The 25,293-nt window shown below is 41.5% G+C and overlaps 1 protein-coding gene across 1 annotated transcript in view; it reads left to right on the forward strand.

Annotated features, from left to right (window-relative positions):
* Positions 1-1,517: 1,517 nt before the first annotated feature.
* Positions 1,518-25,293, forward strand: part of C7 (complement C7) — a 35,966-nt gene continuing 12,190 nt past the window's right edge. Inside the window, exons 1-15 of the mRNA XM_067545572.1 lie at positions 1,518-1,652; positions 1,978-2,033; positions 2,748-2,823; positions 3,749-3,890; positions 5,465-5,606; positions 7,453-7,591; positions 8,710-8,844; positions 10,310-10,553; positions 11,286-11,399; positions 14,344-14,510; positions 15,357-15,585; positions 17,151-17,322; positions 17,752-17,839; positions 18,904-19,036; positions 20,462-20,653. Coding sequence (XP_067401673.1) covers positions 1,647-1,652; positions 1,978-2,033; positions 2,748-2,823; positions 3,749-3,890; positions 5,465-5,606; positions 7,453-7,591; positions 8,710-8,844; positions 10,310-10,553; positions 11,286-11,399; positions 14,344-14,510; positions 15,357-15,585; positions 17,151-17,322; positions 17,752-17,839; positions 18,904-19,036; positions 20,462-20,653 — 2,035 coding nt within the window. The 5' untranslated portion in view covers positions 1,518-1,646. The remainder of the gene's footprint in view (positions 1,653-1,977; positions 2,034-2,747; positions 2,824-3,748; positions 3,891-5,464; positions 5,607-7,452; positions 7,592-8,709; positions 8,845-10,309; positions 10,554-11,285; positions 11,400-14,343; positions 14,511-15,356; positions 15,586-17,150; positions 17,323-17,751; positions 17,840-18,903; positions 19,037-20,461; positions 20,654-25,293) is intronic.

The raw sequence follows: 25,293 nt of genomic DNA on the forward strand, positions 1-25,293 counted from the left end.
AAACTGCATGAAATCTTTAGTCATTTCGGTCTGCCAGAACAAGTGAGCAACAACGGACAGCAGTTCGTCTCTCAGGAGTTTGAAAATTTTATGAAAGCAAATGAGATACATCACATCAGTTCAGCACCGTATCATACATCCACCAATGGATTAGCTGAAAGGTTTGTGCAGCCCATTAAATAAGCTTTAAGATCTGCAAGGGGACATTCGTCCATTCAAAAGTGTCTGGACACCTTTTTACTATCCTACAGAAACACACCTCATGCTACTGCCAAAGCGTCCCCGGCATTTCTAATGATGGGAAGACAGCTGCGCACTTGCTTTGATCTGCTGAAACCCACCAAAGCATGACAAGTTGTGCAACGTCAACAGCAAACCAAGTCATCAGACGTGCACATAGAGCAAAAGATAGAACCTTTAGTCCTGGAAAGCCTGTCCTAGCTCAGAACTATGCTTCTGGAGCTAAATGGGTCCCTGCTACAGTAATCACCCAAGCAGGACCTGTTTCCTACACTGTCCAGACTGCAGATGATCTCATCTGGCGGCAGCAAGTAGATCGGTTGTTGCCAGATCATACATGTCCCAAGGACATATCTCTAGTTGAACTGCCTGACCTCACCATTACAGGTGAGATATCATCAAGTCAAGAGTCACCTGTTTCTGACTCCCCTTCTCCAACCATCTCTGCAGCAGATACAGACCCCTCCCCTGTTCGAGCAGATACAATATCCTCACCTATTCGAGCTATGAGTCCTGAGCCCATCATTAGACCTGCACCAATAACACCTTTTGGTGCAAGAACACCACAAGCCCACCGTAATCCACCTAGCGAGAGAAGGCCTCCTCAACGGCTGGATCTTTAGCTAGGGCAAACCCATGTTACGGGGCAGAATAATCCCCGGGGTTTAGCCGGGAAATGAGACAGTCTACCCTCATTCCCTAGTTTAGTGATTATTCTGTTAAATGGGTGTTTCCTTAAGGGGGGAGGAATATGTTGTGTATTTTGTGTCTTGCCTAATTGCCTAGGTTGCCATAGCAACAGAGCTTAGCTTGTTGCCATAGCAATAGAGTTAGACTATTAGGGGATAGCTCAGCCAATCCTGGCTGGTTTTTAGTGTTAGTTCAATAAAGGTGCTCCCTGTTTTTTAGTGTTAGTTCAATAAAGGCGCTCCCTGTGTTGCATCTCTCTGTGAGCCTGCGCTGATTTCTCTCTCTGAATACAAGCAATAAAAAGGAATTTCAACATAACAGGCTCGTGGTCTCTGAAAAGTGCTGTTCAACTGAAAGACATTGCACCACAGAAAAAAGGGAGAGAAACTAAGTTTTCTTTCAAGTCTTTCAATGAGTCCTTTCCATGGTTTCGTGCTAGCCCTAGCTAGCATAGCCAAGTCTTGATTTATATGTATATTATTCTATCTTTAAGACATTAAGCAGCTACAAGAACAAGCTGTTTGTGTCCCAGGAGGTGATTCGATGGGGTAAGATTAAAATTCCCCTGTATTACTCAGTCCTGTGAAAGAAAAGCAAAATAGCAAAGCAGAGTCAGATTCCAGAACAGACAGAGACAGACAGACTCCTGCTGCTGAATTGCCCCCAGTCCCATTTCTTCCCTGGTAGTTACTGGATATCTGAGCATTTCTCCTAACATGAAGGTAAGACAATCACTTAGCTAATTTCTACCAGTGAAATGAATAAAAATGAAATATTAATTTATAAAGGAAGATGGCTGGCTGAGATTCCTAATGGGATAAAACAGCAATAAAGCAGACAAACAAGAAAATGTGGCACGGGTGGCTGATCTGATGAACGTTTGGATTTCAGATCATTATTAGCAGTGTCATTATTAGTTTTATTATTATAGTGGAGTTCAGCTGGAGTAAGGGCTGCAGAACAGGTCTCAAAGTTGGCAAAATGCATGCAAAGGAAAAAGCTAAACAAACCGAAAATGTATGATTGTTTTCCCTCCTTCTTGTTTAGGTGTTTGTGATTTTCCTTGTGGTAGAAGTTACAGGTTTCTTCCCAGTTTTTGCCAGGTGAGTATTTAATTGGAATCTTGTATGCTAAAGAATTATTCAGAATGGTTTAATATACATATAATATATAAGCACTTACATAGATGTGGCTAGTCCACAGCATGGAGAGAGAGTTAAAGGAATCTCACAGCTTGTTCACCTGGGAGAGTGGAGTTATTTCCACATCAGCTCTGTGAGTGGCACCAGCCACTCCAGTGGCCATGGGGCAGTGTGGTGAAAGGGGGGCACTGCCTCCCTCCCTTTTAAACACACTGGAAGAGCTAGCAAGCTCGAGTGGGCGTATGCTCTGCCATTACAACGCGCACTTCCTGGGAATGCTGGCTGAGCCTGAGAATTCCACAGCGGGCTCCTACTGCAATCTGGCATCTCCATGTCCCCTGTGACACAGGGCTGTGCTGCTATGTCACAACCTGGCTCAGTGTATGGTTTTGATATGGTCTACACGAGCATTCAGGACTGAGCTTGTGCCTCCTCAGGGATAGTGTCTCCTGTCTGCCAGGTGGTTAGACAAAAGGATTGGGAGTCAGTTTGATTCTTCTGGATGAGTGGATCCCATTGGTTTCAGTGGGAGTCTAATCAGGCCCCATATTATTAATCAACATTCATTTAGCTGTGTTTCTGAAAGCTTGGCTCTAATGCTTCTGAATGGAGATGTTGCAATTCCTCATAATTTTTTTTCCTTTTTTTATAATGCAAAAAAAAATACTGAGGTAGTCCTTCCTCTCCAGTCAATTGCCAATGGAATCCTTACGGCCCTTGGACTGAATGTGACGGCTGCACTAAGACTCAGGTATAATGCTATAAATACTTTTTTTCTTTTGCCTTTCTCCACATGCATTTTTACAGTAATTATGGTAGCATTATATCTGTAAGAGGATCAAAAGCATAAAGCGTATGATTTGTGTCTGCAAGTATGTGATATTCCACAAAAGAAAGACAGTGAAGAAAGAAAGGACATTGAAGTTAGGAAGGAGGATAATAATAATAAGCATAATTGACTCAGTAGTTTTTGTTTTGGTGATAGTTACAAAAAACATCCTAGTGGATGACCTTATAGACCCAACTGCTTCATTCCATTCCCAATGGGAATCAGTAGAAAAAAGCTGAAAGTTTTCTATATTGGCACTTTCACTCAGATGGGAAGTATTTTTGATTTTTAGATTCCTTATTGATTCCTTTAATGTCATTAACTAGGGATAGGTGGATGGAGGGATTCAGATTAAAAAAGGGCCAGTGTGAAACTTCTTCCAAGACTTGAAATGAACCTGAATTTCTTTTGAGGTGCAAAAAAAAGCAGTTTGCCTAACTTTAGTTTTTGTCACATTCCTTTGCACTATTTGCTTCCTGTTGGGCTTGCTGGCTGTTTTATTTTAGTTCCAAGAGAGACTGACACCATTAAAAATGTTCATAAAATGAAAAAAAGTATTTTCAACTGGCTCGTACTAATTCCAGTTGGTGCCTAGGTTTTAGAACAGAGCAATTGGTTTTATTAATCCACTGGGACTAAAAAATAGTGGAACCCTTTCTGTTAAACCATTTTTATTGATATATTGTTGTTTTGTGGTAACATGACGAGTAATGTGTTTGTTTTCAGGAAATGTAAATGAACGTTTCAATTAATTACAGCAAAGGATGTGTTGTGCTGTCATGAAAACAGTCTAATATTTCTGCTTTAGGTTTACACTTTCTAAAGGTTTCTATTGATTTGCATTCAGATTCGCAGACGGACAATAGCAGTTTATGGCCAGTATGGAGGACACCCATGTGTTGGGAGTGCCTTTGAGACACGACAATGTGTTCCTACGAGAGGATGCCCAACAGAAGAGGGCTGTGGTGTTAGGTTTAGGTGCTTTTCGGGTATTTTATTTTACTTTATTTTTCCTAATTTTCTGATACTTAAAGTTATAAAGATGATTATGTGAAGGTGCTTCCTGTTTATCACACAATCACAGTATCATGGGTTAAATAAAATCAAAGGATGAAAGCTCCATTGTTTACAGCAGTGGTTCCCAACCTTTTTGGCTTGAGGGCCACAGATATCATTTTTACAACCATAAAAGGCCACCATTCTCCGCCAGCAGGCCCCTCACCTGCAGCCAGATGGAATTTGTTCAGCGAGAATTCTGCCTCCTCGCTAATCTCCTGTCTTCCTGGCTGCAGCAGGCAAATCACATGCATCCTGTAGCCCTGTGCACCTCAACTGGGTCCCTAAGCAGTGGCTCCTTTCTGCAGCCAGGAGGATGGGAAATCAGTGCTCCCTTCCCTCTGTCTCCAGCAGGGACCCCAGCATGTAGGGACCCAGGCAGAGTGTTTTGCTCTCTGCTGGAGCCAGGTGAGGGGAGTGTTGATCTTCCATCCCTCTGGCTCCAGAAGGGACCTCACTGCCTATGGATCCAGGTGGAGCACTTTGCTGTGCTCCCTGCTACAGCCAGGGGGAGAGGAGCACTGATCTCCCATCCCCTTGGCTGCAGCAAGAAGCTTGCATTGGTCTTTTAGCCATGCGAAAACGCGCTCCACCTGGGTCCTTAGGCAGCAGCTCCCTTCTGCAGCCAGCAGGAGGGGAGCTGCGGGCCACTTTGAAAGCCCTTGTGGGCCTCTTTTGGCCCCCGGGTCACAGGTTGGGAACCACTGGTTTACAGGAAAGAAATTCACAGGCCAAAGATCAGACACAGCCTTATTAACCCACTATACAGCTTTGTTGTGGTCCCTCTGTGCATATATGCCTTATCCCCCCTATATTATTTTAGATGATCACATACTATTTTGACACCAGCAAGTCTGTATGCCCACTGTACACTGGTCAGCCTGAACACTGAGGGTCTAGTTTTACTCTTAGTTACACCAGAGTAAATTTGAATGATTGATTTTCTAGGTTATAATTACATAGTTCACATCCACTGCCCACTATCCTATCAACATACTGAATGAGTCAGGAGTCGTGGAAGTGATGAGTCCAGTTCTCCCTTCACTTACAACAGTGTAAACCAGGATTAACTCAACTACCATCAGGAGAGTTGCAATGGAGGAAAACGGGTCTAAACCAGAGAAGAATCAGGCCCATGTCATTAAAGGCTGCATTCTAATGTGTACACGCCAGCAATCCTATTTATATTTTTAAAACATGCACTGCAATATCCTCTGTTTAATTCAAACATCACGTTTTAGAGACATATTGTTCACTATCTCAAGGAAGACCAAAACCAGAATTTGAACCCTGATCTCCAGTGATATATAGGTCACAGAGGCAGGCTCTTGAGTCCAAGTTTTTTCTTGAGTTTACATAATTTTCAATAAAACTTATTTTAACTGGAACCATGCAAAATGAGAATGTGTGATTCCATCAGCTAATTAATACGCTTTAATTTTAGCTGCTGTGTATCCAGATGGACAAACATTTCCCCGTCTCCCTTAGATTTTTGTTTTGGTTTTAGGTCAATGCATTAGCAAATCTCTGGTGTGCAATGGAGACCAGGATTGTGAGGAAGATGGTGCTGATGAGGATCAGTGTGAAGAGAGGAGAAAAGCTTGTGACATTGATAAAATGCCTCCTAATGCAGAACTTACAGGAGCTGGGTAAGCTTATCTGCAGATCTTGTCTTAAGTGTTACACCAATGTCTGTGCTAATTAGATTGTGTTGGTGTAGCATTTTATAACAAATCTGTGACTAGATAGAGACAAAGATCTTGGCCTCCAGTTAACCTGCTCTCATCCAATAGAGGGACCTTCTGCTCAAGAGTATTATTATTACTATTTTATTATTTGTGTTAACCATAGTGCCTAGGAGTCACAGTCATGGACCAGGAACCCCATTGTGCTAGGTGCTGTACAAACAGCTACACTAAAGAAAAGTCTCCTTTAGCTAGAATAGAACTAGGGTTTATAGTCTCTCTAGAAGGCATGCATTAAATTGCAACATAATCTTTAACAACTGTTTATGATCAGGCATTCCACCTGACAGAAGGCAGCAATGCATATGAACAGCATATAGCACGTTACAACCCCTTTCCTGCTGTAATCTGTCAATTTAGCTATATTAAACAGATTATGGCAGGACTTCATAGCTTTGCCATATGTTTTCGTTATGGGTGAAATTTTCTCCTCAGATACACACATATAACTTCCATTGACTTCAAAGGGAGTTGCAAATAGAGCTATGATTGCAGAATTTGGCCCTGTGTGCTGAAACCTTTTACTTAAAGAGTTTAGTTCTTCATTGACTTAAACTTTGAGTAGTTCTTGACACTTGTGTACTGTTTATATAAAATGTAACCAAATCAAACTGGTAGCATTTTACAACGACTTTATACAAGGTGCACGGTCGTGGAGAATCAGGCCTAACATCTCAATATAGGTATGATTTTTGGACAAAATTCACGGCTATGATCTTCTGGCTGCTGTGCACTCCACCAATGCAAAGCAACAAAGAAACTGGATTTACAGTTGTTTTGCGTCACAGCACTTTAAGAAGCATCTTAAAGCAGCCAGAGTATAATTATGAATCTGGCTTTTTGGTTCTGGCCAATGATTTGAATCATTTTCACTATTTGAAATGAAATGTTGTAAACCAGTTGTCTATAACCTATCCTGGTTATAGATAGATTTCTAAAGGCATAGCAACAACAGTTGTTTTTTTCTTAAGGATTACTGCTATGCAACAGCTTTGTGGATCTATACTCTTTAAGGACCTCAGCTACATATACAGAACCATTAGCATAACAAAATGATTATCTTAAACTTGTTTAGTGTAGCCATATTGTCTTGAGAGTGATCTTACCTCAGATGTAATAAAGAGGAGTTTTGGTAGTGGATTGGGCATTGTTCCTTGTATTGCTCTATTTGCGGGCATAGCTAAACATAAGCAGTTGCCATAGATGCAAATGTAGTTGAGTTAGCAGGTTTGCGATATGTATTCATAGTTGACACAATCAAAAATGACCTTTTCATTTTCCATACTGTAGTATGTACATGCGGCACACTTCTGCCCACCTACAAGTCCATAACCTTATGTCTATTTTCTTATGTAAGGGCTTGTCTACATGGCGAGTTAGCACATGGCAAGCCAAGGTGTAAATCAACAGGGCTTTAGCTTGCAGCACATTAACTCGCCCTGTGGACCCTGCTACAGTGCACTAAAAATTCAGTGCACTTTGGCAAACTCCCCTGTCAAACAGCAGTACATCCATGCTCACTATGGAACTTTTAATGCACAGTAGCAGAATCTGCACATGGGACTAGTGTGCTGCAGATTCCTTCCCTGGCTTGCAGCGCACTAACTTGCTGAGTAGACAGGCCCTACATAAATTTTTGCTTGTTATATGCAGATGTAACACTATTCAATTACAACAGCTTCTTGTAGTTTTAACATCCTGTCAACCATGCATCTACTCAGCAGCTCTGTTTGTATTTTCTCTCTTGCAGCTTTGATGCCATCACAGGTGAGACTAGGGGAAAAGTGATTCATACTAGAAGTTTTGGTGGACAGTGCAGAAAGGTGTTCAGTGGTGATCAGAGAGAATACTACAGGCTGAGTGAAAGCATGCTTGCCTACACATTCCAAGTATGTTTACTTTACCATAGCCTTGTTTTTAGAGTCATGTTTAGAACTGGGAGAATAATGCAAAACATGAAAGGTTTCATGGGGATGACAAGCTTCCTGGGAAGAGTTCCCTTTCGGCAAACATGCACTCAGCCAGCCTCAGCTGTCTGCTTCCTTGGTTCAGCTAGCTGGTGGTTCCTTCACCTGGCCAGCCTCCAAGGGGAAGTCAGTGCTCAGTACCTCTCACAAGATTAAATCCAGAGGGAGAAGCAGTCAACATCATTTAACTGAACTGAGCTGCGTAACTGTCTCCTAAAGAGCCCATGTCTTTAAGGAACAGGACTGCCAAAAGCAAAAAAGCCTGGTTGCAAAAAACAATGTTGGAGACCATGGGCCAGAACCTCAGCTGGTGAAATTCAGCATACCTCGGTCAAAGTCAATGGAGTTATATCAGGTTACACTAGTTGAGAATCTAGCCCATGCATCTACTTAGAGTTAAGTTTATCTCTTCCTAGAAAATTGTATGTATGGTTAATAGTTTTAATACACGATAAGTAAGTGGAGGATTTATCACTAAAAAAAAAGGACCGAACCTTGAATGTTATTGCTTAGATCAATGTCCTGATCCACCTTTTATTTCAGTAGAAGCTATGAATGCCCATGGAATGTGTTCAGCTTCAAAAAAGAGAATTATTATCCAATAACGGGAGTACTCCCAAGCTTAAAGTTAAGGATGTGCATAAATGTTTGCAAGGCCAGGACCAAATGGTGGTAGATGTAGTCTTCATCTCTCAGGGTCAGACCTGAGTGCAGGGGTCTGTCTTCACTTGGTTCCCTCTGAACATGAGCAGGTAATGCACCTGCTTATTCTTTAGAAGCATAGTATGCATATGCTTCTAGGGACATTTGCAGAGACATATTACATACCTTTCAGAGGGATGCTTTGTTCACTGTCATATCATTAACGGGCTGTCATACTGTCATACTACGGTTGTGTTTGTATAAAGATATTGGCTTTATCCTGTATTCATACACCATCTAAAATGTATTCAACTCAAAGAAATTTTTCAAGTTTCTCTGCCAGGAAGTGCATGTGTTTCTAAAAGCCATTCATAAAAGACTGCATTTTCCTTTTCTAGGTGAAAATTCAGAATGATTTTAGCTATGAGTTTTACAACAGTAGCTGGTCTTATAAGAAACATACAGAGTACAGAGAACAATCGAACAGTGGCAGTCGCTATACACCAAATACACATGAGGAAAACAGCAAAAAGGTATGTATAAACTATCTATTTGGCTTAAAATTTTCCATGAATGATTAAAGTCTTACTTTCAATGCTGTTTTATAATTTGAACACCTCCATAAACATTTTTTTGTTTTATCCTAGTACTTTTGCTGCAACTTAGACAAAATAAACATAATTCCATGAAGATCTGTACAAAGAGGTCACTGATCCGGGTTATGTTAGTCTATTTTTTGCCATTGTAACTGCTTATTATCTATTCATTTGATTTATTGGCTGCTTTTGCTATATGGAAAGAAACACACTGCCTTCTTTTAATAATGGAATAATATTCTCCATGCTGATAATTTTCTCCTTAACAGTTCATTCAAATGTCATTTTCTTTTTGCCTTTATTACGTCCTTCAGTGTTCAGAGACAATTATTTAAAAAAAAATCTACAATGAAGGATTAAAATTTGTTTTGCTTTCCCACAAGAAAAATCGTATTTCAGAATTGAACTCTGCTGAGAACTTTATCTACTCCTTTATAAAGAAAGAGAGCCACAGTGCCTATAATTTTGAGTTAAACTAAAAAACAGGTGTTAATTCAATAACTTGAGTGCGTCCTGTTTATGAGGTAGTAATAGTTTTGGGTTAAATAAACTTAGATGCTGAAGGCTAATATGTTTTTTAGCTCATAATGTAATTGCCACCAAGTTCCCAGAAAACACCCTTCTGTTGTAATTACACTGAAGTATATACACGGATTACATATGTTGAGACTTACAGTAAATAAGTTCAAATTAATACTTTTAAAAAATATATTTTTAATTTTTTTAATTTTAAAAGCTGAAAAGGCTATATTTATTGTGGGCATTACTGGTTAGTTCTGAGAAGCTGTCACAAAGACAAGAGTGGGTGGGATACTAAAAAGAAAAGGGTGCTCCAGACCAGGGAGGGTGCAAAGAAAAAAAGAAATTTCTGGGGCCTCATTTTCACTTTTGCTGAACTGCAGTACTTTGTCTCCAGCAGGGTTTGTTAATCAAGCTCTGCCAGGCAGCTAATGCCTGGCAACCACCAATAACATTTACGCAAGAATATACATTTGCCTACTTGTCCTTTTGAAGTTCTTTTGGGAGATAGAGAGTGAAGAAAGAATGCAGCAGTCATTCAAAAAGAAAAAAAAATGATTTTTTCTACCTTCCACACTATTCATATCACATTCACTCAGACGGTCCTATCACACAAAACAGAGAAACCCACTACAGGAAGAAGAAAAGGGAAAAACAGAACAAAAAAAAATCCAGTCTATTAAAGTAACAGACCACCTTATCACAAGAGCCGTACATAAATTATAAGTATTGAGAACAGGAGTGAATCAAAATGCAGGGGTAACATACTGAACAGTTGTGAAAGCTATTGTCCATTAGCAAGTACAGGATCCCTGTGCACTGATTGGCAGATGCCATTCAATTTTTAAATAGCTGTATGACTGATTTATTTTCATCCTTTTAGAGTAAGCACTTCATGGTTGTTGAGAATGATGTGGAAGTTGCTCAATTCATTAATAGCCGCCCAGAATTTCTAACTCTTACGGAGCCATTCTGGAAAGAGCTTGCCAAACTTCCTGCTGTCTATGAATATAGTGCATACCGAAGATTAATTGAACATTTTGGTACTCACTTCCTGCACTCTGGATCTCTGGGAGGACATTACAAAGTTCTTTTTTACATGGATACTGAAAAAATCAAATCAGAAGGTAGTGTACTGGAGCATTTGTTACAATGAACAAAGAGGATGAACAAGTGAAGAAATTCCTCTCTAGATCCTCCCAGCTAACCAATAAAACAAAAATAATGAGACTGCTTTCTCACCAGTCAGTCACCATAGACCCTCCGTATTGATAATAAGCTAGAAGTGGTCTCAAGCCATTATATTTAGATCCTGATCTGGGTTTTGAACACCCAAAGTTAAGGGAGGTTTGGATTTGGGGTTCAGCCTATGATAATTTTGGTTCCACTCATTATAAATTTAAAGGGCCATTTGCAAAATTTGGATCCAAATCCTGGTTTGGATTTTGAACAGCCTCAAAGTTCAGAGGTATTTGGATACAAGATTTGATTCAAGTTCATCTCTAGAAAAGGCTGAACAAAATAAAAATAAAGCAAAGGGCCAAATTGCACATATGATGGTACTCAAAGATACATCCACTGCTGGAGGGGCAGGAGTGGAGGTGAAAAAAGGGATAAATGAGGAAAAAGGAAATAAAATATTAGGCAAATACATCATCCAGCTCTCTGCCAGTATCCTCAGGCATTGCCCTTGGAATCTGCAAGGGATCTGTTTTTTAGTTGTCCCCTCCTTCAAGAAAATGTTGCATGTTCTTTTCCTAAAGTGGGCCCTCAACTCAATGGGAACCTCACATATGAATCCAAAAGCAGAAATTAACCTTCAGCCTACAGTGAATGTGATTGTATATATTTCTTTCCAGGTTTGAGTATTACAGACATGTACCAATGTACATCATCAGGTTGGAATCTTGTCATCGTAAAAAAGAAAAAGACTACCTGCTCAAAACTGGATGAGCTGTTAAGAGTATCTTCAGGTAATGATTCCACGGCTCAGAGATTCCTTGCATTGTGAGTTATGTCAGGACTGGTTACACATGGGAGATCAATAAAACAGACAGATATATCTGTCTGGATATAACAGAACCCTGACTATCTGAATGGAATTACAGGGAACATATTTGCATAAAGAAGTTTCAGATAAGATGGACTGATTTTCACTGTAAATGATGCATGTCTGCTGACATAATTGAGATTTCAGATATAAGTGGGATCACATTTGAGGCGCTTGGAAAAAGTATCACAGTTGTGAAAATATTGTGTAAGCTGGTGGAATGAGTAGAAAAAACAAATGCAAACCAGTCTCTCTCATCCCTTTGGTCACTGGTCCAATCCTGGCAAGTGCTGAGTTCCAGTAGGAATGGCAGGTGCTCAGCATCTCTCAGGACAGGATAATAGGGATGGACAAATCATATCAAACCAATCTAATTTCCTTCTTTGATAGGGTTACTGATCTATTTGATCATGATAAAGCAGTAGATGTGATAAATCTTGATTGTAGTAAGGCTTTTGACAGAGTCCCACAGGATATTCCTGTATGCAAACTAGAGAAATGTGGTCTAGATTACATTACTAGAAAGTGGATGCAAAACTGTTTGAAAGACCATACTCAAAGTGTAGTTATCAATGGTTCACTGTCAAACTGGGAGGACATATCTAGTGGAATCCCACGGAGGTTAGTCCTGGGTCCGGTATTAGTCAATATTTTCATTAATGTCTTAGCTAACAGAATGGAGAGTATGCTTATAAAATTTGTGGGTGACACCAAGCAGAGAGTGTTCACAAGCACTTTGAAGGACAGGATGAGAATTCAAAATGACCTTAACAAATTGGAGAACTGGTTTAAAATCAACAAGATGAAATTCAATAAAGCCAAGTGCAAAATACTGCACTTGGAAGGAAAAATCAAAAGCACAAATACAAAATGGAGAAAACTGGCTAGGCAGTAGCTGAAAAGGATCTGGGGTTTATAGTGGATCACAAACTGAGTATGAGCCAACAATGTGATGCAGTTGTGAAAAAGGCTAATATCATTCAAGGATATTGTATGTAAGACATGGGGGATAAATGACCCATTCTACTCAGCACTGATGAGGCCTCATCTGGAGTTCTGTGTCCAGTTTTGGGTGCCACAGTTTAGGAAAGATGTTGACAAATAAGAGAGAATTTAGAAGAGAAAATCTGGCCTATGAGGACAGGTTAAAAAAACTGGGCTTGTTTAGTCTGGAGAAAACAGTGAGGGGGGTCTTGATAAGTCTTCAAATATGTTAAGGGCTGTTATAAAGAGAACTATGAACAATTGTTCTCCTTGTTCATTGATGCTAGGACAAGAAATTTTTGGCTTTATCTTCAGCAAGCGAGATTTAGGTTAAATATTACGAAAAAATGTCTAACTATGAGGGCAGTTAAGCCTGGAATAGGCTTCCAAGGGAGGTTATGGAATACCTGTCACTGAAAATGTTTAAGAAGAGCTTGGAGAAACACCTGTGAGGGGTAGCCTAGGTTTACATGCTCCTGCTTCAGCAGAGTGGGCTGGATTAGATGTCCTCTTGAGGTCCTTCAAGCCTTACATATCTAGGATTTTATGACAGCTGTTCCAGCCTTTTTTGATTATAGCCCACCTTGTGGTAGAGTTGAAGATAGCCTCTCTTCCACATCCATTGGGCATATTTGTTCACACAGTTGCCATGGCCCAGATCCACAAAGGTACCTAGAAGCCCAAAGCCCAGTTGCGGGCACCACTGTGATCAACAAACATTCTGCTTGGCTGTCACCTAATTCTGTAGGTGCCTAACTCATTTGGCACCTAAATTTCCACTGTAACAGTTCCATAGGTGTCTCTGGATGCACTGCTGCCTTACTCTAGGCATTTGAACACCTATCTGTTGCCCAGAGTGATTCACAAAGTAGGGGAAGATAGGCAGAGAAGTGCTATCTCACTGTGGGGGGTCCAATCTGGTAGGTGTGCTCCAAGGTTGTCCACCAGATCCGGTCTCACTCAAAATCTGGTGGGGGTCTAAGAGGAATGATGATAACATTTAGCTCAGTGGTTAAAGCACTTGCCACTGGGCTAAACGTTATAAAGTGGGCACCATAAGCATCACTTCCACCTCTTCCCTTTTGTGTGGCATGTTTCTCACAAGCAATGCCTTAGGTGTCTAAGCCACCTGACTCAGGAGAGGGGCTTCCATTCGCAAATGGCTAGCAGAGATAGGCACCACCCAGCAGCCTAGACTTAGGTGCCTACCTTTGTGAGAGGGGAGGGGCTTAGCACACATCCCTTTTGTTGGCATCTCCCATTGGCTAGCTTCGGCACAGTTCCCTGCCTAGCATGTGGCTTTGTGGCTTGCATTCTTAGGTGTCTCTTGCTTCTCATGTATAGGGCAGGGCGCCTAACTCAGGCTCTGTGAATCGCAGTGTTGTGCTGGTGATTTTCTAGGTGCTGAAAAGTGTCATAAATGTGACATAAATGAACATTAAATCACGAAATGTTTAGGCAGGATATCCCCACTCATATATTTAAGCAGTCAGTTATCATAGTGGAGCCTGGGGTGGCATGAACAAACAATCAATGTGTCCGGAACATCTCTATCTATAATGCCTAGTTTTGTTCTTTCTCAGTGTGAGGATTAACCCTTAAGTTTCAAATACGTATCCATGGTCCGGGCCTGCTCTGATTCAGGCCTACATCACAGTACTCACAGTACTGGGGCCTACAGTCCTCCCCCCGGTTGGGAAACTCCATTTCAGGATTTGGCCCAGTGTTACCAATCTAGGATACACGTGATATATTACTTAATTTTCTACTGATGTGCCCTTTAATTGCTAGCACAGTTATTTGCATTATATTGTGGAATTTCTGTTGCTATATGAAAACGTACCAGTGCTGCTCTTCTGTATTTATCATCCCTGAATGTATAGGAACCAGTCACAATCAGATAAGAGGTGATCCCTTCGTAGAGGGAGGAAATCCAGCGGCTGTTGCTGGCCTTGCTTACCTAGATTTGAATAATCCTGCTGGAAATAGTGAAAGATATTCCTTCTGGGCTCAATCAGTGAAATACTATCCCAGAGTAATTAAACAAAAGGTAAGACTTTGTACTATTTTCGTAAAACAGCCCTGAGCAGGTGGGTTTCTCTGAAGTGGGGAAGGTTATAGGGGTTAATCAGCACCAGTTGTAAATGGCAATAATTTTGTATCCAGATTGTTTTATAAAATTAAAGTAAGAAAAATATGCAGAGGCAGGCAGACTGTTTGAGAAAATGGACAGTAATGACTGACAGTTTTACAAAATCAAGGCTCTGATCCTGCTTTGAGCTGTGTACAAGTAGACCCCTGCTCCTATGCAGAGCCCCAATAATTTCACTGGTGCTCTTCATGAGCAAAGGGGTCCATCTGCATAGCTCTCAGGGCCCAAATATTGAAGCACAGTGTAAAATTAAAAAGGATGAATTCTGTCAATGAGTTTGGGATTGAATGTGAACTCTGGAAGCGTAGGATTTTGTGGAAGGGTTATAGAAGCACAGGGTCTTATTATTTATCTTGTTAATTGTTGTACAATGAAGCTGACCTTGCAGTTGTTTAAATATACAGCTTCTTGGACAAGGGGAAGTTCACATAGAGAATTTGGCTAGTGCATAGTTTTTGAACATGATATAGCATTCCTGAGTCCCAATCCACATGGCTATCACTGAATTGTGTTTGAACACAGTTGAGCTGCAAGTGACTTGAGTTCCACAAAGTTGGTTTTGAGTGTAGCTGAGCCCTGACTTGGTCTTTCCTACTAAAGACAGATGAAGAGTTTTTCATCTTCGCAAAATCGTCCACAACAATAAGCATCTCCAAATATTGTATGTGACCAATGTGTTATTAAACTATTACACCCTTCAAATACGTAGTTTAAATTTAAGAAGTATCTGTTTATTGCACATAGCTAACACCATTGTACGAGCTGGTAAAGGAAGTGACCTGTGCCTCAGTCAAAAGGCATTACCTGAAACTAGCCATTGAAGAGTATCTGACTGAAAAAGATCCCTGCAAATGCCAGCCATGTCAAAATGGTGGCGAACCAGCCATAGTAGAAACTCAGTGCCTTTGTTTCTGCAAACCTTATACTTTCGGAGCAGCCTGTGAAATGGGAACTCTTGTACAAGATCAACCAGGTAAGTACTCATTTGTTTTGAGATTTCAAAAGTTTAAAGCATCCTTTTCTGCTTGCAATGATACTATCAGTGCTATTGCACAGGTTGAATGTGTAGCTGATATTGGGCACTGTAACATGCAAGGTGGCTATTGAGAGCGTCAGGCTTCCAGGGGCAGGAGCTAATGAATATGGGAAGTATTCCTCTCTGTTAGACTCTGGGTCTCTACTTAACACTCGTATACAGCAGCACTTAACATTTTCAAAGTATTTTCTTTAAGTACTATGGACAATACTAGTAACAGTGAGAGCTGTCCTGCATTGGCAAGCAAACGGACTAGATGAATTAATAGATCTGTTCCATCTCTTGCTTCTTTGATTCTGTTATTCCCATTTTACAAATAGAAAAACTGTGGTGCAAAAAGGTCAAGGCCAGAATTTTCAAATTTGGGTGCCTAAACTTATTATTTACTGTGTTGATGTAGCAGTGTTGGTCCTGGGGTATGAGAGAGACAAGATGGCTGAGGTAATATCTTTTATTGGACCAACTTCTGTTGGTCAGAGAGACAAGTTTTGAGCTTCTCAGAGCTCTTCTTCAGATCTGGGGAAGGTAATCAGACTTAGACTCTTACACACATATTTAAGCACCTAAACTATTGCCCACTTTTCGGAGATATCGAACACCCATGAGTATGATTGAAAAAATGAGAGTTTGAGGCATGTGCCTCTCTGAAAGTCAGTTCACTTATTTAAGTGCCTGACTTTAGGCATCTAGCTTGAAAGTGTTGGCCTCATTGATTTGCCCAAGGTTACATACAAAACCAGGATTAGAACTCATGAGTCGTCACTCCACATATAGTACTCAGTCCAGATTGAACTGCTTTTTTTCAAATTTGCCAAGGACCTAGGCCTCTACATGACTTGGTGCGTGAAATGCCACCAATGAGTAGAGAAAAGGGAACAATGGTTCTAGTGGGGATGTAATTAAGGATCAGATCTGTGAAAAGAATGTGTGCAGGGAGGGTGTAGGAGCATAAAGATCAGTATTGGATTGCATGGGTTTATTTCAACCAATCTTAACCTGAATAAAAGTTTGGATTCAAAGGGCACCAGTGAGTAATAGTATGCTGGTTTTCCCCTGAGAAACTGAGTTTCACAATTATTGTTTTCACTTTGCAGGTAAATGAAAGAATTCAATAACCATTTCAGTAATGTTTTTGGAAAAAAATTAACAAAAATGAAAAATGGGTCCATTTCAGATCCTGTGAAACAGGAACAAATTCAAAATATTAAAAAAAAAATTTTTTTTTGACCAGTTGCCATGTAGGGCTATATTTCTATTTACTCATTCCGGTATAAATCAGCAGACTCCACAGAATTACACCAGTGTAAAAGCAATATAAGGAAGAGGAGAGGAATCAGGTGCATGATTGTCAGATCTTGAATTCAGCTTCAAGTTAATGGTTTGGGATCATCACTAGCTTTGACTGTTGTTTCTTGCTTTTAAGAGTCCCAGCAGCTACTAAGAGGACAATAGAATTTCCTACAGATTCCTATCATGTAAAGTTTAACTCTAACATCACACAGGAGTCATTAATGGAAGATGGAGTTGCTGGTCGTCTTGGAGTCCTTGCTCAGGTGGAAGGAAGTCAAGGAGTCGAACCTGCAATAATCCATCACCTAGTGGTGGTGGGATGTCCTGCATTGGAGAACAGTTTGAAAGCAGACAGTGTGAGGATGAGGAGTTGCAACATTTTCGGTAAATGGATCAGAAACAACTTGAGCACGAATCTAAAGGGGAGATCTGGGGCAATTTATGATTTTGACTCAAAATGACATGTAATTTGTTGGACTGTCTCAGAAATTCAATGATTTTGGCTAAACCAAAGCATCAAGTTTTTATATTTGTTCAAGCCTGAAACAAAGTGAAATTCAGAGCTGTGACCCTGATGTGAAGTGGACCTGGAAAAAAGGGTGAATCCTGTAAGATTAACTCCACTCTACTCTTTGCATTCTTTCTCAAAAACACATGATAAATTATTTTAATTTGATCATGGCTTAAATGGAACACAGACTGGCCCTGAAAATGGCTTCTCTGAGAATGGCAGTATTTTAGAAGGAAGAAAGATTAAAAAAACCTTTTAAATTTAGTAAAAATAATCACCATCTTAAAATTTTTGCTTTACAGTTTGATTGAACCACACTGCTTTGATGTGTCCATAATCCCTACAGAATTCTGCTCACTTCCCCCTCTCTTGGAAAATGGATTTGTTCAAGTAGGTTATAAAAAATGTTCTCTTTATTGCTTAATCTATACTCTATTTCTAGCTGCAGTAGCAGTTAACATACTCATAATAATCCAGCTACAACTCCATATTAATCTTGATCAATTTAATGATATGATGCTGTATAAAAATCTCGTTAGCACTCTCCTCCTGGATTTTGTTTACAAGGAATTAGCCAATACTTATTTTATTTATTTATAACTTCCCCCATCACTTTTACTGTTATCTTTATTTCCTGTAATTCCCAGAGTCTCCAACAGAGATCAGGGCCCCATTGTGCTAGACCCTGTACATACACATAATAAGAGAATCCATGCCTCAAAAGAGCTTAACATTTAAAATAGACAAGACAGACAAAGGGTGGGATGGGAAAGAGACACAGAGAGGTGAAGTGAGCTGCCCAACGTTACACAACAAATTGGCTAGAATCCAGGCCTCCTTATTCCTGGTCACGTGCCATAACCACTGGAACACACTCTTTTTGTCCCCATCAGATCTCTGCACATGCACAAGGGTCCAACTGCCTGCCATGGCAGGATTGGGCCTAATATCAGACATGATTTAATAAGGGAGTAACAAGAGAGCTTGTAAGTTCCTTGGACCAGAGATAATGTCTTATCCATACCGTGAGGTGCCTAGCACCCTTTTGGTTGCTATGAGAAATAGCTACTACTTATCGCAATACTGTAGGTTTTGAAGAAATGTGCAAGAAACATCTTTCCCTCAAATTAACTAGGAATCAGTTAAAAAAAAAATCTAAAATATAATGGATTGACCCTGAAAACCTTTACTCCACTGGGTCCACTTACATGAATAAGGCTTGAGTTATTGGACCCTAACACGTGTTTTGCCATTTGTTTTTCCAATCAATGGTCATCATCCCACATGTATTAGTTTATCTCAGAAGATAAAGGTGAAATCCTGCAAACCATGAAACTGTATTTGCTCACTTAATGCTGTCAGATTTCTTAGAAACCAAAGAGTTAGATATTTTGGGTGATTATTACACATGAATTGTTTCATGTTCAAAGCTTCCCCTGTTCATTTCCTTTCAGAATGCCGATTCCTCATATCCTGTCGGGAAAAGTATTGTTTACTCCTGCAGAGATGGTTACACTCTTGTTGGCGACCCTGTTGTTAAATGTGGGCAAGGTTTAAAGTGGCTCATTGGGGATATGCAATGCAAAAGTATGTTTAAATTGTTTTTCACTGCTAAGTACAATTGAAAGTTGATTTTTGAATTCTGGTGAAACTTTTCCCCACATCTGTTTTTCATAAATAGAGGAAAGAGCAGAAGGGGGATGTACACAGCTGTATTCTTCCAATTCTCAAACTAGAATCAGACTTAAATGGCTTTTTCTTTCTTTGAATATAGAAGTTGCTAAAATAGAATGGACAACTGGTCCATCTGGTCTAGCTGTAAGGAAGGCATAAATTGAACCAAAAAGTTCACTATGCACCAGGCCAAAGGTATATACTAGAGGGGTAAATTTCTTCCTGACCTCATCTGGTGATTAGTTTCTAGCCTGAAGTATGAGGATTACTAGCCCTTTTGATTTTAATCTTATGGAAAATAACTGTATTGCTATTCAATGTAGTTAGGACTAAGGTGCCCAATACTCTTCTGCTGCAACAGCAGAAAGTTGACTGGCAGATATACCTTCCTAATATATTGGATAACCCCTGTTTAATTGTCCAGAGAAAGGTGAAAACTCTCCAAGGTCCTAGCTAATACAATTTAGAGTGGATGGTGAATTCATTTCTGAGAGACTCACATTTGATGATCAGCACTCAGCACTGAACCTATGACCAAGAATGACCATTTTTAGCCTACGTACTGCAAAAGAGTCTCTGTGTATAATAATAGTGAAACAACTTACTTGGGGGTCCTATGGGCATCTCTGGGCTACAACAAAGTTTTCCAGTAGCTGTTGTGACATCCTAGTGAAGTGAACCTACAACTCAGCCAGTGAACTCTGTGGGACTGATAAAGAAATGTTTGTTAGTTTATGTCTTCAGCATTCTCTTCTCCCTTCCCGCCCTGCAGCCCAGTTGTTTAGATCCTTTTCATTTTTTATTTATGGGCCACCTATTCAAATCGTGTATCAGATAGATCGGTATCTTTCTAGATGGAAAGCAGTTTGGTCTAGACCCAGATCCCATCTTCCCTTTACCACCCATGCCAGCCTTAATGTCCACTGCACGGCCTCCCATTCCTGTCTTTGTGCCTCCTTCTATGATGTGCATGGAGTTACCCTCCATTCCCAGTGTCAGGCCTCTACCTTTTCCTCGTTTCAATCACTGCTATAGACTTACTTCTTCTGAACTGTCCGCAAACATTAGCCCATGGCAATCAGTTGCCTTCTCTACCCAAATAAATGAATTTTAACACTCTGGTACAGCCCAAGCACACAGTTAATGTTTAACAAATAGGTTAATATGCTTTACTAACATGATTGGTGTCTTCCTAGAGGAAGAAGAGCTGAGTTTTCACACTGTTTGCTCTAAACATGGGCAATAGACTCAAATAATTTAAGACAGGACAAGAAATGTGTGACCACTTCTTGCACAAAATACAGAATCACCATTTCCTTTGCTTTCTTCATTCCTTAGAAATAGCTTGTATCTTACCTGTCCTGGCGGAGGGTATGAGAGGAGAGCCACAGAAGCCTTCATATGAGATTGGAGAGAAGGTGACTCTGTCCTGTCCAGGTGGCATGCACTTGGAAGGAGCAGCTCTCATTCTGTGCGAACCCAGCCTCAAGTGGTCTCCTGATATGAAGAATATCCAATGCAAGAGAACAGGTAAGCCACTACAGTAATTTGGTTTGGATGTAATCCTAGCAGCAATTAGGGAGGCAGTGCATAGAGCACTGAGTTAGGGTGCAGGAGATCTGGGCTCAATTCCTGGCTCTGCCACTGGCCTCCTGGGTGACTTTGGGCAAGTCACGTCTGTTTCTGTGCCTCAGTTTTCCCACCTGTAAAATGGGCTAGCTTACATACTCCTTTGTCAGGCACTTTAAGATCTGCTGATGAGAAAAGTTAGATATTATATATTTACTGTTCCCTAAGTGTGCCACACTTACTCATGTCATAAAATACCCTGCACCCTTGCTCATGCTGATGGAGTTTTTGCTGCAGTGATGTGCACCTCAGGTGTTTTAGGACTACTTCTCTTGGGGGCTCCTTTTGCAATGTAGCCCCTTCACATATCACTTCCCTGCAGGCCATGGCAGCTGCCAACGTTTTAGCAAGGAGTTTCCTCCGATATTTCCCATCTCATCTGGTTATGTGTGTGACTCTCCCTTCCCAGTGTATCCATCTTTCTTCTCCCTCCCCTGATCTCTCTCTCAGCCCATCATAATAACTACACCACAAAGAGGCTCTTCTGTGTCCCCCCTTCCCTGGGCAGATGTTCCTCACAGCAGGGCACACTATGCTCTGAGGTTGTGGGATGGCTGGTCAGGTGGGCAGCACGTCTCCTCCAGTGATGGGGCTGGGTGGTCCATTGGGAAAGGAGTCCTCTTTGGTCCTGAAGGCAGGCAGGTCTCCTCTGACTGCTGGCAGTCTCCCCCTTGTTGGAGGGAAGCTGGGTTCCTCTGGTTGTTGAGGTATGGGAGTGGGTTCCTCTCAGTACTGGCTCCTCAAGCTCCAGGCGGAGGCTGGGCATTCAGGCACTGGCAGGAAGGAGGCACGATACAGCAGCCGCAGGACTGCCACTCAGCACAGCAGCCCCTTAGCCTCAGCTCATCTCCCCCTCACACGGGAGCAGCCAGTTGAGGGCAGGTACTGCACAGGGCTTTCCCCAGGTACTCTTGGTAGTGCTGGTAGGTGATGCAGAGGGGTGGTTCCCTTGGAGCAGCTTCCATGGCAACAGCAGTAGCAGGCAGCGCGGTCACGTGGCAGCTGCCCAAGTGACTAGCAGGCCACTCAAGCCAAGTCGAAAAGGAAGCGACACTGGCTTTAGCAATTTGGGCCACAGGGTTGCTAAACAATTTTTTGCAGTCCCTGTTGTGAGGTAGTTGCTTCCCTTTCTGGGTAGGATTGCACCACTTCTGGGAAGAGGGATAGCAGAATGTTCCAGAACAGAGCTTCTTCCCCTGTGGTCTGGTTAATAGTCTCATGAATACATGAAATATATCCTAATACCTATACAGGAAACCTCTCTTATCCATGCCACCTGAGGACTGATTCTGTCTCTCTGTTCCCAATTCTATAAGCTGTCTTTTAGCTCTCCACTGCCTCTCTCACTAGGGTCTAGGGAGGTTTTCCCATTTAGAACAGGTGCTCACAAGTCCTTCCTCTACGTTACAGGAATTCCCTTCCCAGACATTTGCCTGGAGAGAGCTAACAGCCACTGCTGTTCTCCTGCAGCTTGGCTGGTGCAAAGACTCCCAAGCAGTTCCAGGTCTCTCTTCACAGAGAAGACCAGGACCTATTATATCCTGCTTCCCCTCCCTAGCAGGCTTTGCTGTTGTCTACAGTTATGTGATCTGGGAGGAAGCCAGGCACAGGTGAGAGATGGACTTGGCTCCTCTTAAAGGCTCAATCACCCTGTGACACCCACTACACCAAACATAACCAGGTCCTGTCCTCCACTATCACACCACCATGTACAAGGCCAACCTAAGGATTTGGAATGGGATAGCAAAATCACTTCCTGGAGCTCAGCCCAAATAAAACTGCCTCCTCTATTGCTGAAATGCATCCCAGTTGGTTTTTCTTTCAGCCTTAGCAACTGGTTTTCATCAGCTTATATTGCTTTATGTTTTCAAACTCTTTGCAAGGACAATGACTAGAAACTGTTACAAAAAATGAAAGCTGTGACTAGGGAGGAGCATAAAAATGCTGCTTGAGCATGTAGGAGTGAAATCAGGCAGGCCAAAGCACAATTGGAGTTGCAGCTAGCAAGGGATGAGAAGAGTAACAAGAATGGTTTCTACAGGTATCCTAGTAACAAGAAGAAGGTCAGTGAAAGTGTGGGCCCCTTACAGAATGGGGGAGGCAACCGAGTGACAGATGAGGTGGAAAAAGCTGAAGTAGTCAATGCTTTTTTTGCCTCTGTCTTCACAGACACGGTCAACTGCCAGACTACTCTGCTGGGCAGGACAGAATGGGGAGGAAGTGAACAACCCTCAGTGCTGAAAGAATAGGTTCCGAATTATTTAGAAAGGCTGGACATGCACAAGTCAATGGGGCTGGATGCAATGCATCCGGGGTAGCTGAGGGAGTTGGTTGATGTGATTGCAGAGCCATTGGCCATTATCTTTAAAAACTTGTGGCGATTGGCAGAGGTCCCGGATGATTGGAAAAAGGCAAATATAGTGCCCATCTTAAAGAAAGGGAAGGAGGAGGATCCGGGGATCTACAGACCAGTGGGCCTCACCTCAGCCCCCGGAAAAATTATGGAGCAGGTCCTCAAATAATCCATTTTGAGGCACTTGGAAGAGAGGGAGGTGATCAGGAACACTCAGCATGAATTCACCCAAGGGCAAGTCATATCTGACCAACCTGATTACCTTCTATGATAAGATGACTGGCTCTGTGGATGTGAGGAAAGCGGTGGACGTGATATACCTTGACCTTAGCAAAGCTTTTGATATAGTCTCCCACAGTATTCTTATCAGCAAGTTAAAGAAGTATGGGTTGGATAAATGGACTATAAGATGGATAGAAAGCTGGCTAGATTGTCGGGCTCAGTGGGCAGTGATCAATGGCTCAATGTCTAGTTGGCACTCAGTAACAAGCGGAGTATCCCAACAGTCGGTGCTGGGGCCGGTTTTGTTCAACATCTTCATTAATGATCTGGAGGATGGGGTGGATTGCACCCCCAGCCATTTCGCAGATGACACTAAACTGGGGGGAGTGGTAGATACGCTGGAGAGTAGGGATAGGATACAGAGTGACCTAGAGAAATTAGAGGATTGGGCCAAAAGAAATCTGATGAGGTTCAAGAAGGACAAGTGACGAGTCCTGCACTTAGGATGGAAGAATCCCATGCACAGTTACAGACTGGGGACTGATGAGTTAGGCAGCAGTTCTGCAGAAAAGGACCTGTGGGTTACAGTGGACAAGAAGCTGGATATGACTCAACAGTGTGCCCTTATTGCCAACAAGGCTAACAGCATATTGGGCTGCATTAGTAGGAGCATTGCCAGCAGATCAAGGGAAGTGATTATTCCCCTCTATTCGGCACTGGTGGAGCCTCATTTGGAGTACTATGTCCAGTTTTGGGTCCCCCGCTACAGGAAGGATGTGGACAAATTGGAAAGAGTCTAGCGGAGGGCAACAAAAATGATTAGGGGGCTGGAGCACATGACTATGAGGAGAGACTGAGAGAACTAAGCTTGTTTAGTCTGCAGAAGAGAAGAATGAGGGGGGATTTGATAGCAGCCTTTAGCTACCTGAAAGGGGTTTCCAGGGAGGATGGAACTAGTCTGTTCTCAGTAGTGGCAGATGACAGAACCAAGAGTAATGGTCTCAAGTTGCAGTGGTGGATGTCTAGGTTGGATATTAGGAAAAACATTTTCAGTAGGAGGGTGGTGAAGCACCGGAATGGGTTACCTAGGCAGGTGGTAGAATCTCCATCCTTAGAGATTTTTAAGGTGTGGCTTGAGAAAGCTCTGGCTGGGATAGTTTATTGGGGTTGGTCCTGCTTTGAGTAGGGGGTTGGACTAGATGATCTCCTGAGGTGCCTTCCAACCCTAATCTTCTATGATTCTCCTTTATTTCAAAGGCCAGCTATGTTAATAAGGGGCTCATAGAAAATGCTCCAGCTCATTAATAAGCTACAGCTTTAAATCACAGTCTAGTTTTATGCATCCTGAAGGGTGTGACAAGCCTGGAATTACAGTGGCACTGGTGAGACGAGCATAGAGGATCAATCCAATAATATAACAGTTTTAATAAAAGAAGGTACATAAAAATAAGAACTAGAAAAAGCCAATGTACTTAAATCAAAAAGTGAAGAATGGGAATCACTGTTATTTTGCATGATATAACACATAACTGGCTTTTCTGAGACAGGGTCGGAGGAGAATAATCAGTAGATAACTAAGTTTCCTAGCCATAAACTATAGAGAAAAGACAGGACTGGTTGCCCTGCTGATCCCAAGATAGGCCAACCATACAGTGATTATTTTTGTTATAATTTGCACATCTACATTTCAGACAGGACTAAGCCTAGTGCTTATATTACAATTCTACTACAGTTTTCTCTCCCTCCTTTTTATTCCCCTCTCCTCCCCCCCATCTTTGACTGTTTGTCTGTTCTTATCTATTTTGCTAAAATAAGGCCTAGAATTGTAAAAACGATTTATTTTTAATAATGCAACTTTGCTCAGTGATATTACATGATACAAGATCCAAAACACAAATCAGGTTAAACCTCTCTCTTACTGAAAGCAGTTTTGTAGGGATTTAGCAAAGTTCTACTGTAACTAGCA

Source organism: Emydura macquarii, unplaced genomic scaffold, assembly GCF_026122565.2.
Source record: "Emydura macquarii macquarii isolate MOO-44397 ecotype Brisbane River unplaced genomic scaffold, CSIRO-AGI_Emac_v2 contig_1045, whole genome shotgun sequence".
Taxonomy (NCBI): domain Eukaryota; kingdom Metazoa; phylum Chordata; order Testudines; family Chelidae; genus Emydura; species Emydura macquarii.